This window comes from Erpetoichthys calabaricus, chromosome 6 (assembly GCF_900747795.2).
Source record: "Erpetoichthys calabaricus chromosome 6, fErpCal1.3, whole genome shotgun sequence".
NCBI lineage: Eukaryota > Metazoa > Chordata > Cladistia > Polypteriformes > Polypteridae > Erpetoichthys > Erpetoichthys calabaricus.
This window is the reverse complement of record NC_041399.2, coordinates 146156928-146173619: the sequence shown is the minus strand read 5'-3', so window position 1 is coordinate 146173619 and position 16692 is coordinate 146156928. Positions and strand designations below refer to the sequence as shown.

The window sequence follows — 16692 nt, the reverse complement described above, 5'->3', positions numbered from 1 at the left end:
CTCGAAAGCTTGCATATTATAATCTTTTTAGTTAGCCAGTAAAAGGTGTAATTTTGTTGGCCTTCTCATTTCATCCATAATGGCTAACATGGTACAACACCCTAGTACTGCTTCCTTAGTTTTGGTAATCTTACTCAATCAAAATGTTGATCATTGTGTATCTTTGTATAAGTGTTCTGTCCCCTTAAACCAAGTACCTCAGTTCCATTCCTAATGACTATGTGCAGAGTTTCTGTCCAGGCCTCTGTGTCATCTCTCCAGGTTTTGCCTTTTCCTTTGCATGTAAAAGGTGTGTATTACTTAATAAAACTAATACATCTTATACGTTTGCATGAAAGAGCTTTGTGATTGATAAGCATTACATCCAAGAATGGTTCCTGCCTTGCGTCTTATGTTGTAAGGGGATGTTCTTTGGTAAATCCTTTACATACTCCATGTCAAAACCTCACTTTTAATTCAACATTTGCAAGTATTACTTTTGTTTAATTGTATTGAATAGATTGACAGTAAAACACAGCTTTGCATGTACAAAAGAAATACAAAGTTTTGTAATGATTTTTGTTTTATTTTTACCAGTCTTCAAAGTATTATTATCCAGAATGTACAGAATATTTCAATACAAGTTTGGTCTATTTGCTTTGTTTTGCCACAGATTTGAGTGGTAATATCGGTATATATAACTGTACCAGTTAAATAAATGACAATTTAAAAAGATGCCATGACAAATGTAGTGTACAACCCTTAAGCTTTAATAAAGAAGCCAAAAAGTAAAATAAATTAGATAGAAAACATAGCCACAAGCACATCTTGTTCTGAATTGTACAACAAAGCAATGCAACATAAATTTATCAGCATGTCGATATATACAGATTAAAAAATAAAGTTGTTTTTCATTTTATTAGTTCAAACACTTTAGCTTCCATTTCATTGTGTTTTGATGCTGTGCCTGTTAATGAACCTTGGTCAAGCCCAGACTATATTAGTACAAAGTGAGACTTTCTAGTAAATCTTGTCAAGCTGCTTGTAGTTGGACACTGTACACAGGTACAGTATTTGTTGCTCTATACACACACAAAAGCTTTTAAGACAAGTTGGAACTTGGGAGTCTGATAGCCACAAGTAAAGACACTAGTGTGTGTGTGTGTGTGTGTGTGTGTGTGTTTGTGTGTGTGGATATGCCATGGCCAACTGCGTGCAGGCTAAATAAATGACAAGATATGTGAAGCATTTGCCGAAATACTCTGCGTATTTTCTAGTAGCTGGCTGGGGTGGCTTTACCTTATGTTATACTAGAGTAATTAAATTAGGAAAAACCTGGTCAAAGACATATGTTTGTTCTTATCCTCTGTGAAACAAAAGGAAGAGTCATTTTTTTCCCATATTAGAAAAGACCAATGCACAAGGCTGTGGCAACACATTATATTACTGGCTAAATCTCTTAACTGGCTTTAAGTGTAGGGTAAAGAATGTCCATTATTGAATATTTCTTTACTTTATTTCCAATATGTGGTTTTGCACATGACTGGCAGAGTCCAAAAAGATAAGAAGTGCTTTTTATTTATTGTCAGCCTCCTCAACAGTGTTTTACTACATTTGGAGAACTCAATGCTCCTGGTGGCATAGTGAATCAGGGTTTTAAATCGTTGATCTCTTTCAACCAAAGCCTGACTGAACAAGTCATTTTGTGAAGAACTGTCTGATTACAATCACAACACTCACACAAAGTCTTTGGTGTTTTTGTTAAAAGAACCAAAAAAAAAAAAAAGTTTTAAAAGTTGTTTCCCTACAACCCCCCTCCTCACCCAACCCTCGTCTTATTATTTTGTGTGCTGTACAGGTTTGTTTAGCTCACATTTAAGTGCAGCTCACCTCTATTCCACTACCTGTTAAATAACAATTAGGCAGAAATGTCGATATAGTGCAAATTGTCAACGTTCAGAACGTTTAAAAATACAAATAACAATATCAATAACAACAACAAAATAATTATATAGTGTTTGGCTCCAGCAGCTGGTCAAACATGTTTCTTTCAAGTATCTCTCAATGACAAAAAAGATTAAACATTTACTTCCAAAAAAAAAGTCTTCCTCTTTTTTGAAAAGGTAAACAGTTAAAAAAAAAAAAAGAAAATTGACAGGTTGCATAGTTTTCGAAACCGTAGGCACCTTATCAACACAAACTTTTTTTATTGCAGTGCAGTGCTGACCGTCAATGCTGCATTACTTGCAGCAAAAATATTCTCTCTCTCTCTTTCTCTTTTGCCCCCCTCTTTATGTTGCTTATTTGTAACAAAAATATATTATATGTTTATATTTATATATATATTTTTTTTTCTTTCAAATGGGAAAGTGCCACAGGCTGGTTCAAGTGACAGATAATCAGCAGATTACGAGGCGCCTCCAAATCCGACACCACGTTCAGTCTGTCAATGTTTCTAGGTCCACATGAAGTGATTGTTTTTATAATAATTTCACCATTTATGTATATTCGTTCATGGCATATGTTTGCATATTTTAGGAACAGCCACATTCTTCTACAATCATGTTTTGGATGTCTTTTTTAACAATGTTTTGTCCGTCATCGTAGTATAACATGGACATTGCCCTCAATTTGGTAGGCACACAGCAAGATTTCATACTGTTAAAGGGGCTGTAACCCCGAATTCTGTAGTGACTGATGACAGTTGAGTGAAAAGAGAGAGGAGAGCCAGAAGTGACTGTTATGTGGCTAGGACAGTCACCTTCACAGTAGTTTGCATGATAGCTTGAAGGTGCAATAATCCAGTCATTCCAACCAATATCCTTGAAGCTGACTTGAAACTGCTTTTTGCAACAGATACTGATCTTCCCATCACATTCCAAACCCCTCTTTCGTCGCCGGTGTGGGTGATCCTCTGACTGTCTTGCTACAACCATGAGGAAGGGTCGATGAGATTGTTCCTTCTCCTCTTTCTCTGCAAGAATTGGGGTAGCGCCAGCTTCTTGGCATTGGTCACAGGCTATCCTCAGATCTAAGGTGTTGTGGCCTTTCTCTAGCAAGGCTTGGACAATGCTAGCTACTGGCAATGTGTGCCAACCACTTCTTCGAGTGTCAACAGCTTTCTCTGATACCATAATCTCTGCTCCTGTCTTGTTTGCATTTTGTCTCTTCTGGTACAGCCGAATAGTCACTTTGGCTCGGCTTCTGTTAGTCTTGGAAAGCCTTAGGAATAGCCACACATTTGCTTGTTCTATCAAAGATAAATCACTGCCTTCCTTGGATATCTGAAAATGCACAATATCTCGGGATGGACCTGAAAAACAAAAAATAATGGACAATGTATTATTTTATACAACAGAAATAAATTCCAAGAGAAGAACAGAAACCAATCATGTAATATAGGTAATCACATATCTAAAAATACAGTACATATTGTTTTTCTATTGTTGTCCCTTTGAAGTGATATGTTTAATAAAGGCATTTTCTGAGAAAGAGGGAAGCTATGTATTTAATCTGGAACAGTTTTCCCATTTAAAAAAGTTGTTACTGAATACACAGTTCTTTCAAGTGCTAATGATTGAAAATTTGTTGTGAAACCTCTTACCTACAAAATAAAGTCAGTTTTTTATGCATTCTCTAATGCATTGCAGAATTAATATTTGATTTTTCTAGTCAGTGTACATTGATCTGTTTTTCTTTTGAGCACAGTTGCCAAATATTTTATTTCACAGAACAAAGAGTGTTACATCTGCAAAAAAATTAAACTAAATGCACAACGTAACTTCACATCAAAGACTATAACCATAACGTGATGTCTCTCTTTGTAACTGTGAGTAAATCATGCTGTTGTTTTATAAATATGGTTTTAATGCGGATTAATATTTGAACTCAATTTTGTGATTGGAAAATATAGGATTACTAATTTTTTCCTTGCCATAATTTCTGGTAACATGGGAAACATTTTTCAGCATATACTATACTTTAGGTGTTAATTTTAAGCTATGCAATCAATTCATTACATCATCTTTCCATTATTTTTAGAACTGGCAGTCTGCACAATAACCTTTAATAGAACTCTGTCCTATAAACTCCACCAAAAGCAGGGCTTGCTGTTTTGTTAGCTTTCCAGTAGAGAGGTATGTCCTCAGAAGTCAAACACTACTTGGCTAATGAACCGCTGGAAGCAAAGCAGCAGTTTGGTGGTGTGCCATGTGCAACTAGAAGCTGTTGCAAATCAAAAGTAAATCTGCAGTTACAATTAGACTTGCTCATGAAATTGACATTGTGCAGCATATTTTCATGTTCAGCAATAAAAGCATTTAAACTGGCCTACATATGGCAGCCTAACAAGAAATAAAAAAGGGAAACTAATTAGCCCAGCAGGACTAAAGCTGATGCAACATTACAGCATAACATTAATTGTCCTTGACATAACTGCTACAGTTAGGCAGAGTTTAACCAAGGCAATATTAAAACAAATAATCTAAACAAAAAGGTACTAAAGAAAAGGAAGAACACTTAACCACTTTTCTCAGTAACACTGTATATTCCCACACTTTGATAGATTACATTTTAAAAGTATGTAATAAGTGGAGCATTGCTAAGTGGGATCAGCACAATATATAATGCTTTACATTACTGTCTGATAATGTATTGTTGCTGGTAAGAAATTAACTGAACTGTTTCCCCACAAAATGTACAACAAAAGTCAAGTTTTAATTCACAAAAAGGGCTTCTTGTTTTTGTACTTCTTTGTTTTCTTTACAGTCTGATGGAAATGGTGTTCTGTGTGAAAGATGCTTTGTAAATAAACCTACACTGATTGGCAAACCTCTAATAAAGCAAATCAGAAATCTTTCTTACTATATAATGTTCTGAGGAATTGCCACGCATCAAGATTATCTGAAAATTATACTCTCTCTCTTGTGTGTCCTGTGTCTCCTCTCATCAAAAAGACTATCGAGGTAGTTTTTCAAGATGTTCCCAAACCAACTCAAATAGGTTTCTCTTGACCAGAGTAGAAACAGCTCTACTATAATGTCGTACAGAATCAGCTAGTTCTTCACCGTATAACAATGAAAGGGTCATGTAATTCTGCACAACTTTATTTTGACTTCTTGTACTCAGTGTATGCTTCCAGTGTTTGAACTCATGTTTTCATCTTTGAGCCCTACTCAATGCAACTCACCATGAATAAGTATGGGAACTCAGACAGGCAGTATAAATTTGAAGATTCAGCTTCTTGCTCACCACCACTGTTTGATTCAACATGTGCAGCACAGCACTTCTACACTTGATGCTCAATATCTCAATTCAATTTACACTTAATAATGAAGAACACCTTGATTTCTTAAAACTTTTAGCCTTTCTACTTGATGAGAATTATGAACTTTTCAGATTTGGAGGTGTTAATTCTCATTCTGACCACATACTGTATCACTCAGATAATAAGTACACTGGTGCAAAGGTCACAATCAGATAAGGCCAAGCCAATGTAATCATCTGGATACATAACAGATGAAATGCTTGAGATCTCTGGCTATATACCCTCCAAGACTTGTTTGTGCTTTAACATGACGTTCATGAAAATCAAAAACAGGTGGGGAGACAAGACACACCCTGGCAAAATCTCAGAATAACCTTAAACCCTTTAGGCCTAATAAAAAGAATCAGACGCAGACCCAGCTATGTAAATTCTGGCTCCAAATGGCTTGTAATAGTCTTCCAGCCTTACACTCTTTCAGGTGATACTCTGAAAAACATGGTCTGAAACCTTCACCAGATCCACAAAACACAAACATCTACACAAAGTCATACCATACCATAGCAAGAAGGATATTTCCATTGCTCCTCCTTAACCTGTAATTCATCTTTCAAAGAAAAGGTTATGTTGCAACACCTTAACATATATTAAGCTGAGAACTGGTATTCTCCAGTAACTGATACAGTATTCCTTTTCGAAAATCTCTACTATATTCTGTCAGTATGGAAGTACTAGTACTGCCCTCCGCATAACATTAAGAGACATGTTAACCAAGCAATATCCTGCGGTTTTCAGTTTGTTGATCACTGCAACCGCAGAGATAACCTGGCATGTTTCCAGCCACTGTCTCCTCTGAAAAAGAAGTATCTTCAGAGATAAGAAATCCTCAAAATGCTCCTTCTGGTTTGTGGCAGTATTACAAGTTGAGGTCAGCACTTTCCCAAGTGCTCAAAGCCTGTCTACAACAGCATGTTTCAGTAGGCTTTATCTGGCAAAAGCTTTCAAGTTTTAAGAATTGATTTTTGCATTACTGTGCAATGTCTAACCACGCCAGTATGGCAAAAGGGAGTTTACCAATCTTATAAGACTTCTGGCCACACAGATCTAAAAGTTATAAAAACATTCAGGTCCTTCCAGCATTACAGGACAAGCAGAATGTGTTCTGTCTTCTACTGTTTGTTAGTGTTTTGCTGTATTTGTTTTATTTAATTATTTTTTTTTGTAAGAGAAATTCAGGTGTAAGACGACATTGAACATGAGCCTCCTCTGTGGGATTCTTTTTATTTAGACCTACTTCATATTAATTTATCATATCTGAACAGTGCCATTTAATAACTACGATGATGTTATAATATGACCCCCTGCCTCCATCCTTGATAACACTCTGCCTCTTTCCACTGAGTAATTACTCTTGACTAACGGTAGACAAACAGTTGAATAAAGATATATGCATTTTTTTCACTACTATGCCTTTAATCACTTACAGCAACTACAATTTATCATTTAAGTGTGTTAGATTTCAGTTGCTCTGCTCTGAGAGGGTAGGAATTTTACCTTTGTTGCTGCACTTAAAGCCTTCTGTAATTAGGCACATGACCATTTCCCTGAAGGTAGTTGTATGCAGTGATTGAATTTCACCTTCCAGACCTGTTACATCGAAGGTGACAAAGGTCTAGTGTTCTTGAAAAATTTGTATACATAAGTGGCTGCACTTATATTTGCCTTCTTCAATTTAGCCCTTGGGGTTTCTATTTAAACTGACAGTCTCTAGATAGCTTGACAACATAAACACTCATGTTCATGCAAAAAATGAAGATGGCAGCATTTTTCCATTTTAATCCTGATTGATTTATCAGATATACAGACATTGTCAGGTAATATTTATACATAAAATGCAAGTAATCTGCTGTTGGTCTGTTTGCTTATGCTGTGATTCACTAACTACAGTCCAAGCCATTGTAAAAGGCCTTGGCTCCTCATGACCTGGATCAAGTTCAGTTCATTTGTACAAGCTGCATTGAAAGACAGTCAAATGTTAATAAAAGATAAAGAATTAATGTATAGAATCTTGAATTCCAATGCAGTTTATTTTGACACCAGTGTAATTGTCATTTACCTGCATCCTGCATAACTACTTAATATAAAAAGATCAATGTAGAACTGAAAAAAGATGTATTGTTCTGATAGGTTCTTCTTCCCTTTTGACAACAATTTTAGCTTGACATTTGTCCATGGCAGTAAGAATATACCAGAACCACCTTGTATGGGATAAGTGAAACTCCACAAAGTGAAGGATGACATGGTAGACTAGGATGAAACTTGCATTATGCTCTCAGTTAACAATAGGCATCCCACACAAGGGAAATATTCCTGCTTTCTTTAAAGGAGCAGGCAGCTAAAAAGCAGAATATCTGCCCTAAGCAAAGTAACTGTACACCTAGAGCAGCCCTCTGATTTTAAAAGACTGTTCTTGGCTACATACATATTTCTAGGTATGACCTGGCAGCAATAGTAATTTGGACAGTAAACCAGTAATTCAGGGCTCAGAGGCTCAATTGCAGGGAAGTAGCAAGACCAGAAGAGAAAGTTTGATGGAGGAAAAAGTGGAAATAAGAATTAGGTTGTTTTTGGGAGTCTGAAGATGAACAAGGACACCTAATCACTGTTAGACAGACCTAGTGGGACAGGAATGGTTTATTTTTTTGCATCTGATGACTGTTAATTCTGATTTCCCACATGCTATTCTTTGCTTGAGTTGTTTTGAATTCCATTGGTGTTTTATAACAGCGATGGAGTGACCCACCAAGAAGACGTTGCTCCAAACATGCATATTCACTGAGTGATAAAAAGTTTATGTACTTGGTGTAGGAATAAATAGGACTATATTAAATTTATAGTAAAAATGGGCAGATACAGTGTCATACAGCTTCAACTTTTAATTGGATAGACAAATATGTAAATGATCAAATAAAATAAAGGGACTGAATCATTGCTAACTTATTTTCAATATGATTCTCATATTTTACTTATACACATGTGAAAAATAAACATCATGACATGTTTGAACTTAAGAAAATGCACTTTAAGCTCTGTACCATTTAGAAAGAACACTTTTTTAATAGTAAAGTTTGACTAATATGCCAGATAAACTTTTGCCATTAGCATGTCATCACTAGTTATAATATTTGTATTCAAAATGGAAATATTTACAGTGAACTCAAGGAAAAAGTAGCACTATGGTACAGGAATAGTAACTTGCAAGCAATTCATGTAGATCCTAATAACATAATAAAATGTTTAATTGTGAAATCAAAGTAATGAGCTAAATTAAATATATTAGATTACGATGTTTTAATAAAAATGTTTCATGTTTTAATTGCAGCCAAGGAAATGCCAAGCAAAACTCCCTATCTTCTGTTTTCATGGCCATTTATTATCAGTGTTTAACAAATGTCAAGCCCATCAATTTCCAAACAGTTCTGGCGGCATCCCATTACAGTCCTGTGGAAAACAGATATCAAATGAAAAGCCAAGGTTGCTTCTCAAAAAAGATGATGTGCCAATCAACTGCTCCTTTTATGGGGGCAGAAAAATAACTGCTTCCCTTTTCTCATTTGCAATCAAAACATCATTCTGCTGGACACCACCCCAGCTGTAACCTTGAGGCCAGCCTTGTTGAGGGACTGGATGGCCGTCAAACCATATGGTCTGTCTGCTGACATTCTTTACAATAGGTTCTTCAGGTCTCATCAGAATAATTTAACACAGTACAACACTTTTGATACTTTTTTTTTGTGGCGAAGAACAAACTTTTAGTTCCTTGGCTTCTCTCAATTTGACAGCTGGATGGTATTCAAAAAGGACCCTTTTTAGCAGACTGTGACACTTCCTGACTGTGCTCAATAGCTTAAGAATTATATAAAATAAAGATTAATAATTATTATATAATACTGAACACTTTAAGGTATGGTATCTAGTAACAAACATGTCTTGTATTATCATTATATACTGATTCCATTCTTCCATTCCATCTTCCATTTTCTGATTCCACTATTTCTAATTTAGGATCAAAGTGCACTGGAGCCTCTCCTGGTCCCCAGCCAGAGCCCCCTCCTGCACCCTGGACAGAGTGTCAGTTCATCCCAGAGCACACTCGTGCACATTCCCACACACCAATCACACCAGCCCAAGATACAGTAGCCAATCAAATTAACAAGCAATGTTTTTCTACACCCTTCCCTTGAGATTATAATAATGCATGACAAAGGTAAATTTAAAATTGGACACACTCAGTGAACAGATATTTTACACACATATAATACACCACTACATGTTCATTTGAAATGATTTGTAAAATAAAACCTAGCTTGAAGGCAGCTAATGATGGCAGCCGTTACGATTCACACTAGAAATGTTACTTTTGCCAGTACTCAGCACAGCTAGAACTAATATTTTCTTTCACTTTACACAAATGAATATGCTCTGCTTTCTATGGCCTGAAGGGTTTTTTCTTGTTGTGGTTGAATTAGGTATGTGAAATCCTATACTGTCAAAAGTCTGTCAGTTGAGAATTACATGTGTCTCATTTCAGCGGACTAAGTAGATTTGTATCTGAAGGAGAAACAAGTATATTTGTGAATGCATACAGAGTAAAAGTCTGGGAACAGCATGCGCAATTGTATTGTGGCAAAAAAATGTTTAAATAACCACAGACAAGATTTATTCCCAGTAAAAACTAGCATCACTTTCCTACAGTTATTCTTTTTCAATTGAGTCAAATACTTAATTATGTATTTGCATCAGAAAACTACTAATGTTAAATTCACTTAAAATAAGACTGTTTAACTGTTTGTTTAAAGTCATATGGAATGTTTTAATTTAAAAAAAAGCATAAGCAGTGCTGATTTATTTAAAGATAAACAAGGTAGCAGTGAATTGTAAGTGAAAAACTAAGTGTGGAAATTATTATTCTGAGAAGGCAAGGCATTATTCTAATGTGTGCACTGCACACTAGACTTCATTAAGCCACTTGAAAATCTACCGGCTGTTGTTATGAGCCAGTTGACTGTAAAATATATGGGATATAAAACAGACAATAATGATCATTCTATTGTGAATCATAAGCGTTTTAATTATATATAATGAAGGAAGGAGGCAAAGCACCTGTCGGTCATTGGTCTAATCCTCTGGGGAACACAACTGGCCAGCAGGAAAGCAGCTGATGTAAAGAAGGCCAAGGCAGAGACACCCACTCATCTGCATTCTGCTTTTGTTTTTAAAACATTCTGTTGTCAGATGAAGCACAAAAAATTGGAAGGGTTTGGTTTAATGTCTGAGGAAATCAAAATGTAAATTTTTTACACTAAAACATTGCAATTAGTTAAAAAAAGACCCTTGGGAGAAGCATGGAAACTTCTGTGCTTTTGTCAGGCAGTGTTATACCTAATTGCTTCTTTCGCTGAACTCAATCTCAGATTAACTGGTTAAGTCTTTCCCCCATTATGTGCAGTTCATACCCACCATGGAACCCATTCAAACAGTATAGCATGCCATATTGCTCATCATAATGGCAAAGAGACTTAACCAATTACTGAGGGGCGTAGCTATATGAAAGAAGTAATTAAACACAGCAGACAGACTGGTTTCCCTGCCAGATTAGATTGTCCCCATACATTTTTTTTAAACATGAAACGTTAAGAATTGAATCAGATATTTAAATCCATTGCTGTTTAAAATTAGACACGGAAAGAGATGAAGCTCTTTATATATCTGATAAAGCTCAGGATGACAATGCTGACAGAAATGAATACAAAGCCCACAGCTACAAAAAAGAAATGATATATATATTTTGGCAACAGTGCAAAGTATACACACTATAACATTTGTTTAAAATATAGAAACAAAAGTAGAAATGAAATACAAAGAGCAAGGCTAAAGCATGATGTTAATGTGGCATGATTGCAGTGAGTTGTGTATCTCTTCAGTTGTAACTTTTAAAAGATAATGTACTATATTTATTTAATTGTTATAATGATTTGTCATGTTAATTTAATAATAGTTTACTTCACAAGAATAACATTATATTAAGGACTAAACTGCAGATTTCTCTGAATATAGCAAAATCTGAAAGTTCCTCACCTTTAACAAACTTAAAAGTGTTTAGTGTACAAATGTATTTAAATTAAACATTTTATTACCTAGATGTATTTTTAATTATAAAATACGGAGTGCTTATATAAATGTATAATGCACTTGGCTGATCTACAGGTAATTTTAAAGTCTGTAATATGGCAATACCTTAAAATCAATAACATAAACACATTTCATGTCCGTAAAAGTTGTGCGGTGCATAAGAATTGTAAAAAGAAATTGCAGATTAAGTTCACGCATCAATGAGAAAAGAATTTCTTTTGTTGCTGCCCTCTGCTGGCCTTTGGTAAACTGGCACATAGTAGCGTGTAAACCAAGAGGCTGGCCGCACTGCCGCATCTTCCATTGGTGGCTGAACGGCTTTTTTTATTGTAACTATCTGCCACATAATTGGTGGAGTATAACGTTTTGAGTCCAAAACAATAAAGTAAGCCAAGGTTAACGCCTGATTACATACGATAAATAAATAAGACGATTAAATAAAGTTTGAGTCTTAATTTATATACTTATATCCACCCCTTTCCGCCTTTCCCTCTAGCACAAAGACGAACAGTACAAAATGATCTTACATGCCTTCAGTTGGGTATTTATTTTCCAGCAACAGTCAAACTCCTAAGAGCAGGATTTGGCACAATTAATCAGCATGACCTACACCTCTTTAACAGCTACTCAGATCATGTAATGGCTTCAGGCAGCTCTGAAATGCGTTCTCAATTATTTATTACAGCCGCTTTCCTGCGGCGATGGACACTGTAAAGGCAAGGCTTTCGCATGGATCCTGTCAATCTGTGAAATACTGCTGCCGGAATCATCCGGCCATTTTTTGCCTTTTTCTGCCCTTTTCTTCTCCTCACCCTGGTTACCCTTGCTAAAACAGAACCCTTGCCAAAACGGTGGAAATCGGCCAATGGAACTCCCGATTGCAAAGTGCTACAAATTTGACATACTAGTGCAAAATTTTAAAAAAATGAATACATAAAATTAAAATGTGTAAATTACCCCCTTTCACCCACTATAATTATTTCTGAAGTATGCTTTTCTAGTTAAATTAGCTCTCCATTATCCTTTGATTTCTTCTGGAAGGAGGAGGGGCGAGAAAGTCTTCATGTACCACGTTTAAGCAACACGCGACAAAAGCGACGACCCTCCTGTTTGCGGAAGATAACGGACATAAATCTAGTTGTTCTTGTTTGAGTTTTTTCGCCACCTCTCGGATATCAGCGTGTTAGCGATCAGATCCGCTGTGTGTTTCAAATCGTGATGTGTCACTGAAGTGACGTGAGAAGCGGGACTTTCACCTGCCTACAGGCTTCGTCGGCTCCGTTCTGCGGCTGCGCTCCCGTCGTGCAGCTTTGCCCGTCCGTTCGATTTCACATTTTTTTTTGGGTTTTGTCAGTCCTGCAGCACCATTGCCCGTCGCTCATTTCGCATATGTTCCGTGATTTAAAGCTTTTGGGCAACTGATCAATTGGTCATAATGTTAAATATGGTTCTGAAATGTACGACTATCGCTTGTACAAATGAATTAGTGAATTGCAGCAGGTATATGGTGCTCATCGCTGACAGCTACAGTTTCCACTCGGGCAAAGAGTTGCAGGCAAAATGTGTTGAACATCTGCGAGCCACGCCAGGCATTCTGAGCAAACAGAACACTTCCAAGAAGAGCGAAGCCAGCCGGCTGGACTTGTGCACAGCGAGTGCTCAGCTAACAACGTGACTGAACTTTTGGAGTCGGACCTTCATTTTTAACAATTCACTGGCACGTGCAGTTCTGCATGTGAGCGCGCTCCGGTGTATACAGTAGATCTCAACATTCAGTCTTGTTAATGTGTTAACAGAAAAGAAGTTAACCTTTTTATATACATTTTCAAAGGAAAAAAAAACCTCACATGGTGTGGCACATACTAATGGGGATAGCCTTTTTGAGAGATGACAGCTCATTTTTAACCTAAATGGGACCCTGTTTGAGTAAAGCCTAAACATTTGGGCAAGCTGTGACCTGCCATCCCAGAGGTACAGTACTGTGATGGAGCACACTCACCCTTTCTTTGTGATTTGAGGTCTGCCATCCTGCTTAGCAAAATTGCTAGGGTTAAGGTGACACTTAATAATGTATATTTGGGAACACTGTACACTTTTATGGTGTACTTTAACACTATATGAGTTTGTTTCTCATTGATACTTTTGCTGTATGCCAGCCACCTAACACATGCAAAGCAGAGTAACATTTCTTCCAAATAATGTGGACATGTGAAATGCTACTTCTGCATGTATTGGTTTATCTCCTCTTAAGATTCTCTTTTGTAATATTATCTCAGATTCCTGGATAAAACTATCATATAACCATACATACCGTCTATAAATATAAATCAATCCCTCCATCTATCTCTCAGCAGCCACTTTTTACTGCTTAAGGTCAAAGGAATGCAGTGCTTTTTCCAGTGTCCAAGACTAAGCCACCAGTTCACAACTGAGTAAACTTGCGCACACACCCACACTCACACATTGCTCTGATTTAGAGTTAGCAGTCAGAAGAGGAGCATGTCTGAGAAATGTGGGTGGAAACCCACACAGACGTGGGGCAACCATGCAAACACCATGCAGAAGGCCAGAAATGATTCGGGGCTTCAGGGGAGCAAATATGTACTGCCCCATACATCTCATACTTTTAAAAGATGTTATAAAATGTGTTACGTTTAGTTGAAAAAGTCAAGCAATTATATTTTAAGCAAAGCTTCTTGAATTGAAACTATTATTTTATTACTGTATATTGAAAATTATGTGCATCACACACACAAAGATATATCCTACTACATTTAGACAATATGACATAAACACTATACTATATTGATTGTATTTATAATATAATCCACCAATACACAAACTATATACATAAGAACGCTTAATGGAATTTTCTTTCAAATGTACAACCTCACAGTTTAACTTTTTTGCTAGTATTTCATACTACGCTGTAGTATGCAGCTTCATGCATCCCTCATTTTACACCCCGCTATTCCCCACCCTCTCTGCCTCTTACACATCCGAAAACACCAGATTGAGTCTGATGATAAGACAGTGCTCCTGTAGAAAGGTTAAAATTCCTCATTTTTAGTGTCCATTATTCCACCAGTTGCCTTGCAATTTTGAGTCTGTCTCATGAAGAAGAAAAAAAAGAGCCGTAGTTGAAACTTTCTTTTTATCACTGCACTGTGGCATTCTTCGTTCACACAGCCAACCCCCGGTAAGCGAAATGTTTTAACGCCTATTTCTCATGACCTGAAAAAATAAATAATGAAGCAAAGCAGGGGTATAACTTTATCTCTGGCTGTGTATAAACCTGGGTTCTTCCCTCGATTGCACATATTTAATGGAAACTGCTCTTTCTTTCCTGCTCAGAGAGAGCACTGAAGCAAGGTGCACGTCCCATTCATTACAGATGATTACTGCTCTGGGAGGCTGGCCGTCTTTGTCAAATAAAATTCCCTTCAGGGCCAGACTTTTTCTCTACAGCTGATCAGCTGTGCTACTGCACGCCGAGAGCTACTCCTCTCCACATTCTGAACTTTTTTTTTTTTTTTTTCCAGTGGCTGTAACTCTTATTTGCCTGAAGGCACATTTGTTAACTTCGGTTTCTAGACCACGAAATTTTAATTACCTTGCTTCCAGTCAGCTTCACCGTACCTATCAGTCACTGCAAGAGTGTGTAGAATCATACTAACGGATTATTTTGTTAAAGGTACTAGTACAAAATGCCAGCAGTTTCAGTAATTAACTGCTCCTGTTATTTTGCTGGGGAAAATTATAGCCCTTCGGACAACACATCAGAGCAAGTTTGGAGAATACGCCTCGTAATAAGAAGTCATGGAGTAGATAAAGAGGTGCTGCTAGCCCTTGTACTATACCTTTCACAGCCCCGAGGGGATATGTGAATTACGGCAGACATAAACAGTGCTTGAAACAAGTTAGATGTGAATGGGCTATTTTGTTTAGCCTGGTCGACAGGCACGTCTCAGTTGCCTGTCAGTTAAAAAAAACAGTAACGTTCGGAGCAGGTCATTTTGTAAAAGTCTTTGGCTTACCTTCAGGGCAAGGAATGGAATTACTGTCCTGTGAACATTCCCAAAAGTTGAATAGGCATGCCAAGCAATTCGGTCCACTTTAACACTTCTAAGTGTTAGCTTTAGAGCTCAGCTTATTTTTAATGCTCCTTCCCATTGATGGCAAGTGTTTGCCAACCAGTTTAACTAGCAGTGTTTGCTCAATCTCTTATCCAATCCCATCCCATTCCATCACAGACACCACCCGCCCCTCCCCAGGCACAACCCAACACTCTCCATCCACCTCGACCTGGGCTACTAACCTGCCTCAGCAAAAGTGATGATTTCTGAAGTCTGGTCAGCCAGCTCACTCACGTCTGCCCGGTTGGAGTTCTCATCCTCTATCTCCACATTGCCATCCTCACCGACTTTGCCTACATGCAGCTTTTTGATGGCATTCAGGAGGGCTGCCCTGGGCACAGACTGGGTGATGTTTGGTCTCATCTTCAAGTGCAGCATGTTCAAAATGTGCTGTTTGACAGCCTCTACCATGTCAGGCTGAGAGGTGGCTGGCATATCCTTTTGCATTCTCGCCAGGGCACACGAAGGGCAGTCGGTCACTGAGGGGTGCCCATCTGGAGACACCGGAGTGAGTGAGCTTCGTGCCACCATCCCCAAGAAGAGCACTACAATTCCACTCAGCAGAGGCAAAGACATCCTGGATGAATGGAGCTGCCCTTTTCCCCCCTTGTTTTAAAATACTGAATTATTGAAAAAAAAAGACTAAAAAAAAGGTTTTAAAATAAGAGCAATAATCCCTTAAAAAAAGAGAGAAAAAGCAGCTTGCTGTGGCTGAAAGCCGAACTGAGCTGTCTAGGAATGTCCTGGATCAGCTCACCAAAAATGAAAAGTTTGTCTGAGTTTGTCAGCTGCAGGCACTCATGAGAGTTTTGAAGTGCTGGAAAGATGTGGAGAGTGCGTTAGAGGTCTCAGTGGCAGCACAGTTTTGCTCAATGGAACATGAAGAGAAGGAGGGCGGCTTTTTAAAGTGGGCAGGGTTAAGAGCATGCTCGCTCGATCACACTCTCTCTCTCTCTCTCTCTCTCTCTCACTCGCTCTCAGCTCTCTCTCAGTCACCCTCCTCCTCCCTTGTCTGTCTATACTAATGACTCATTTCTTCTAAACGTTGTATGCACTGTCATTCATCCCCTTGGTCCACGTTTTTTTTTTTTTTCTTCTAAGTCTCCTGTCTGATTTCTGCTC

The 16692-nt window shown here is 37.6% G+C and overlaps 1 protein-coding gene across 1 annotated transcript; it reads right to left on the bottom strand.

The window, feature by feature from the left end:
- Positions 1 to 728: 728 nt before the first annotated feature.
- Positions 729 to 16415, bottom strand: inhbab (inhibin subunit beta Ab). The gene is made up of 2 exons (XM_028803972.2): positions 15753 to 16415; positions 729 to 3292 (listed from the first exon to the last, which is right to left on the bottom strand). Exons 1-2 carry the CDS (start codon positions 16144 to 16146, stop codon positions 2514 to 2516), a joined length of 1173 nt encoding a protein of 390 aa, XP_028659805.1. The 5' UTR covers positions 16147 to 16415; the 3' UTR covers positions 729 to 2513.
- Positions 16416 to 16692: the final 277 nt, after the last annotated feature.

Coding starts and splice junctions, on each gene's coding strand:
- inhbab (XM_028803972.2), bottom strand. CDS start 16,146: ATGTCTTTGCCTCTGCTGAGTGGAATTGTAGTGCTCTTCTTGGGGATG. Junction 3,293..15,752: donor CATCACTTTTGCTGAGGCAG/GTTAGTAGCCCA, acceptor TTTGTTTTTCAG/GTCCATCCCGAGATATTGTG.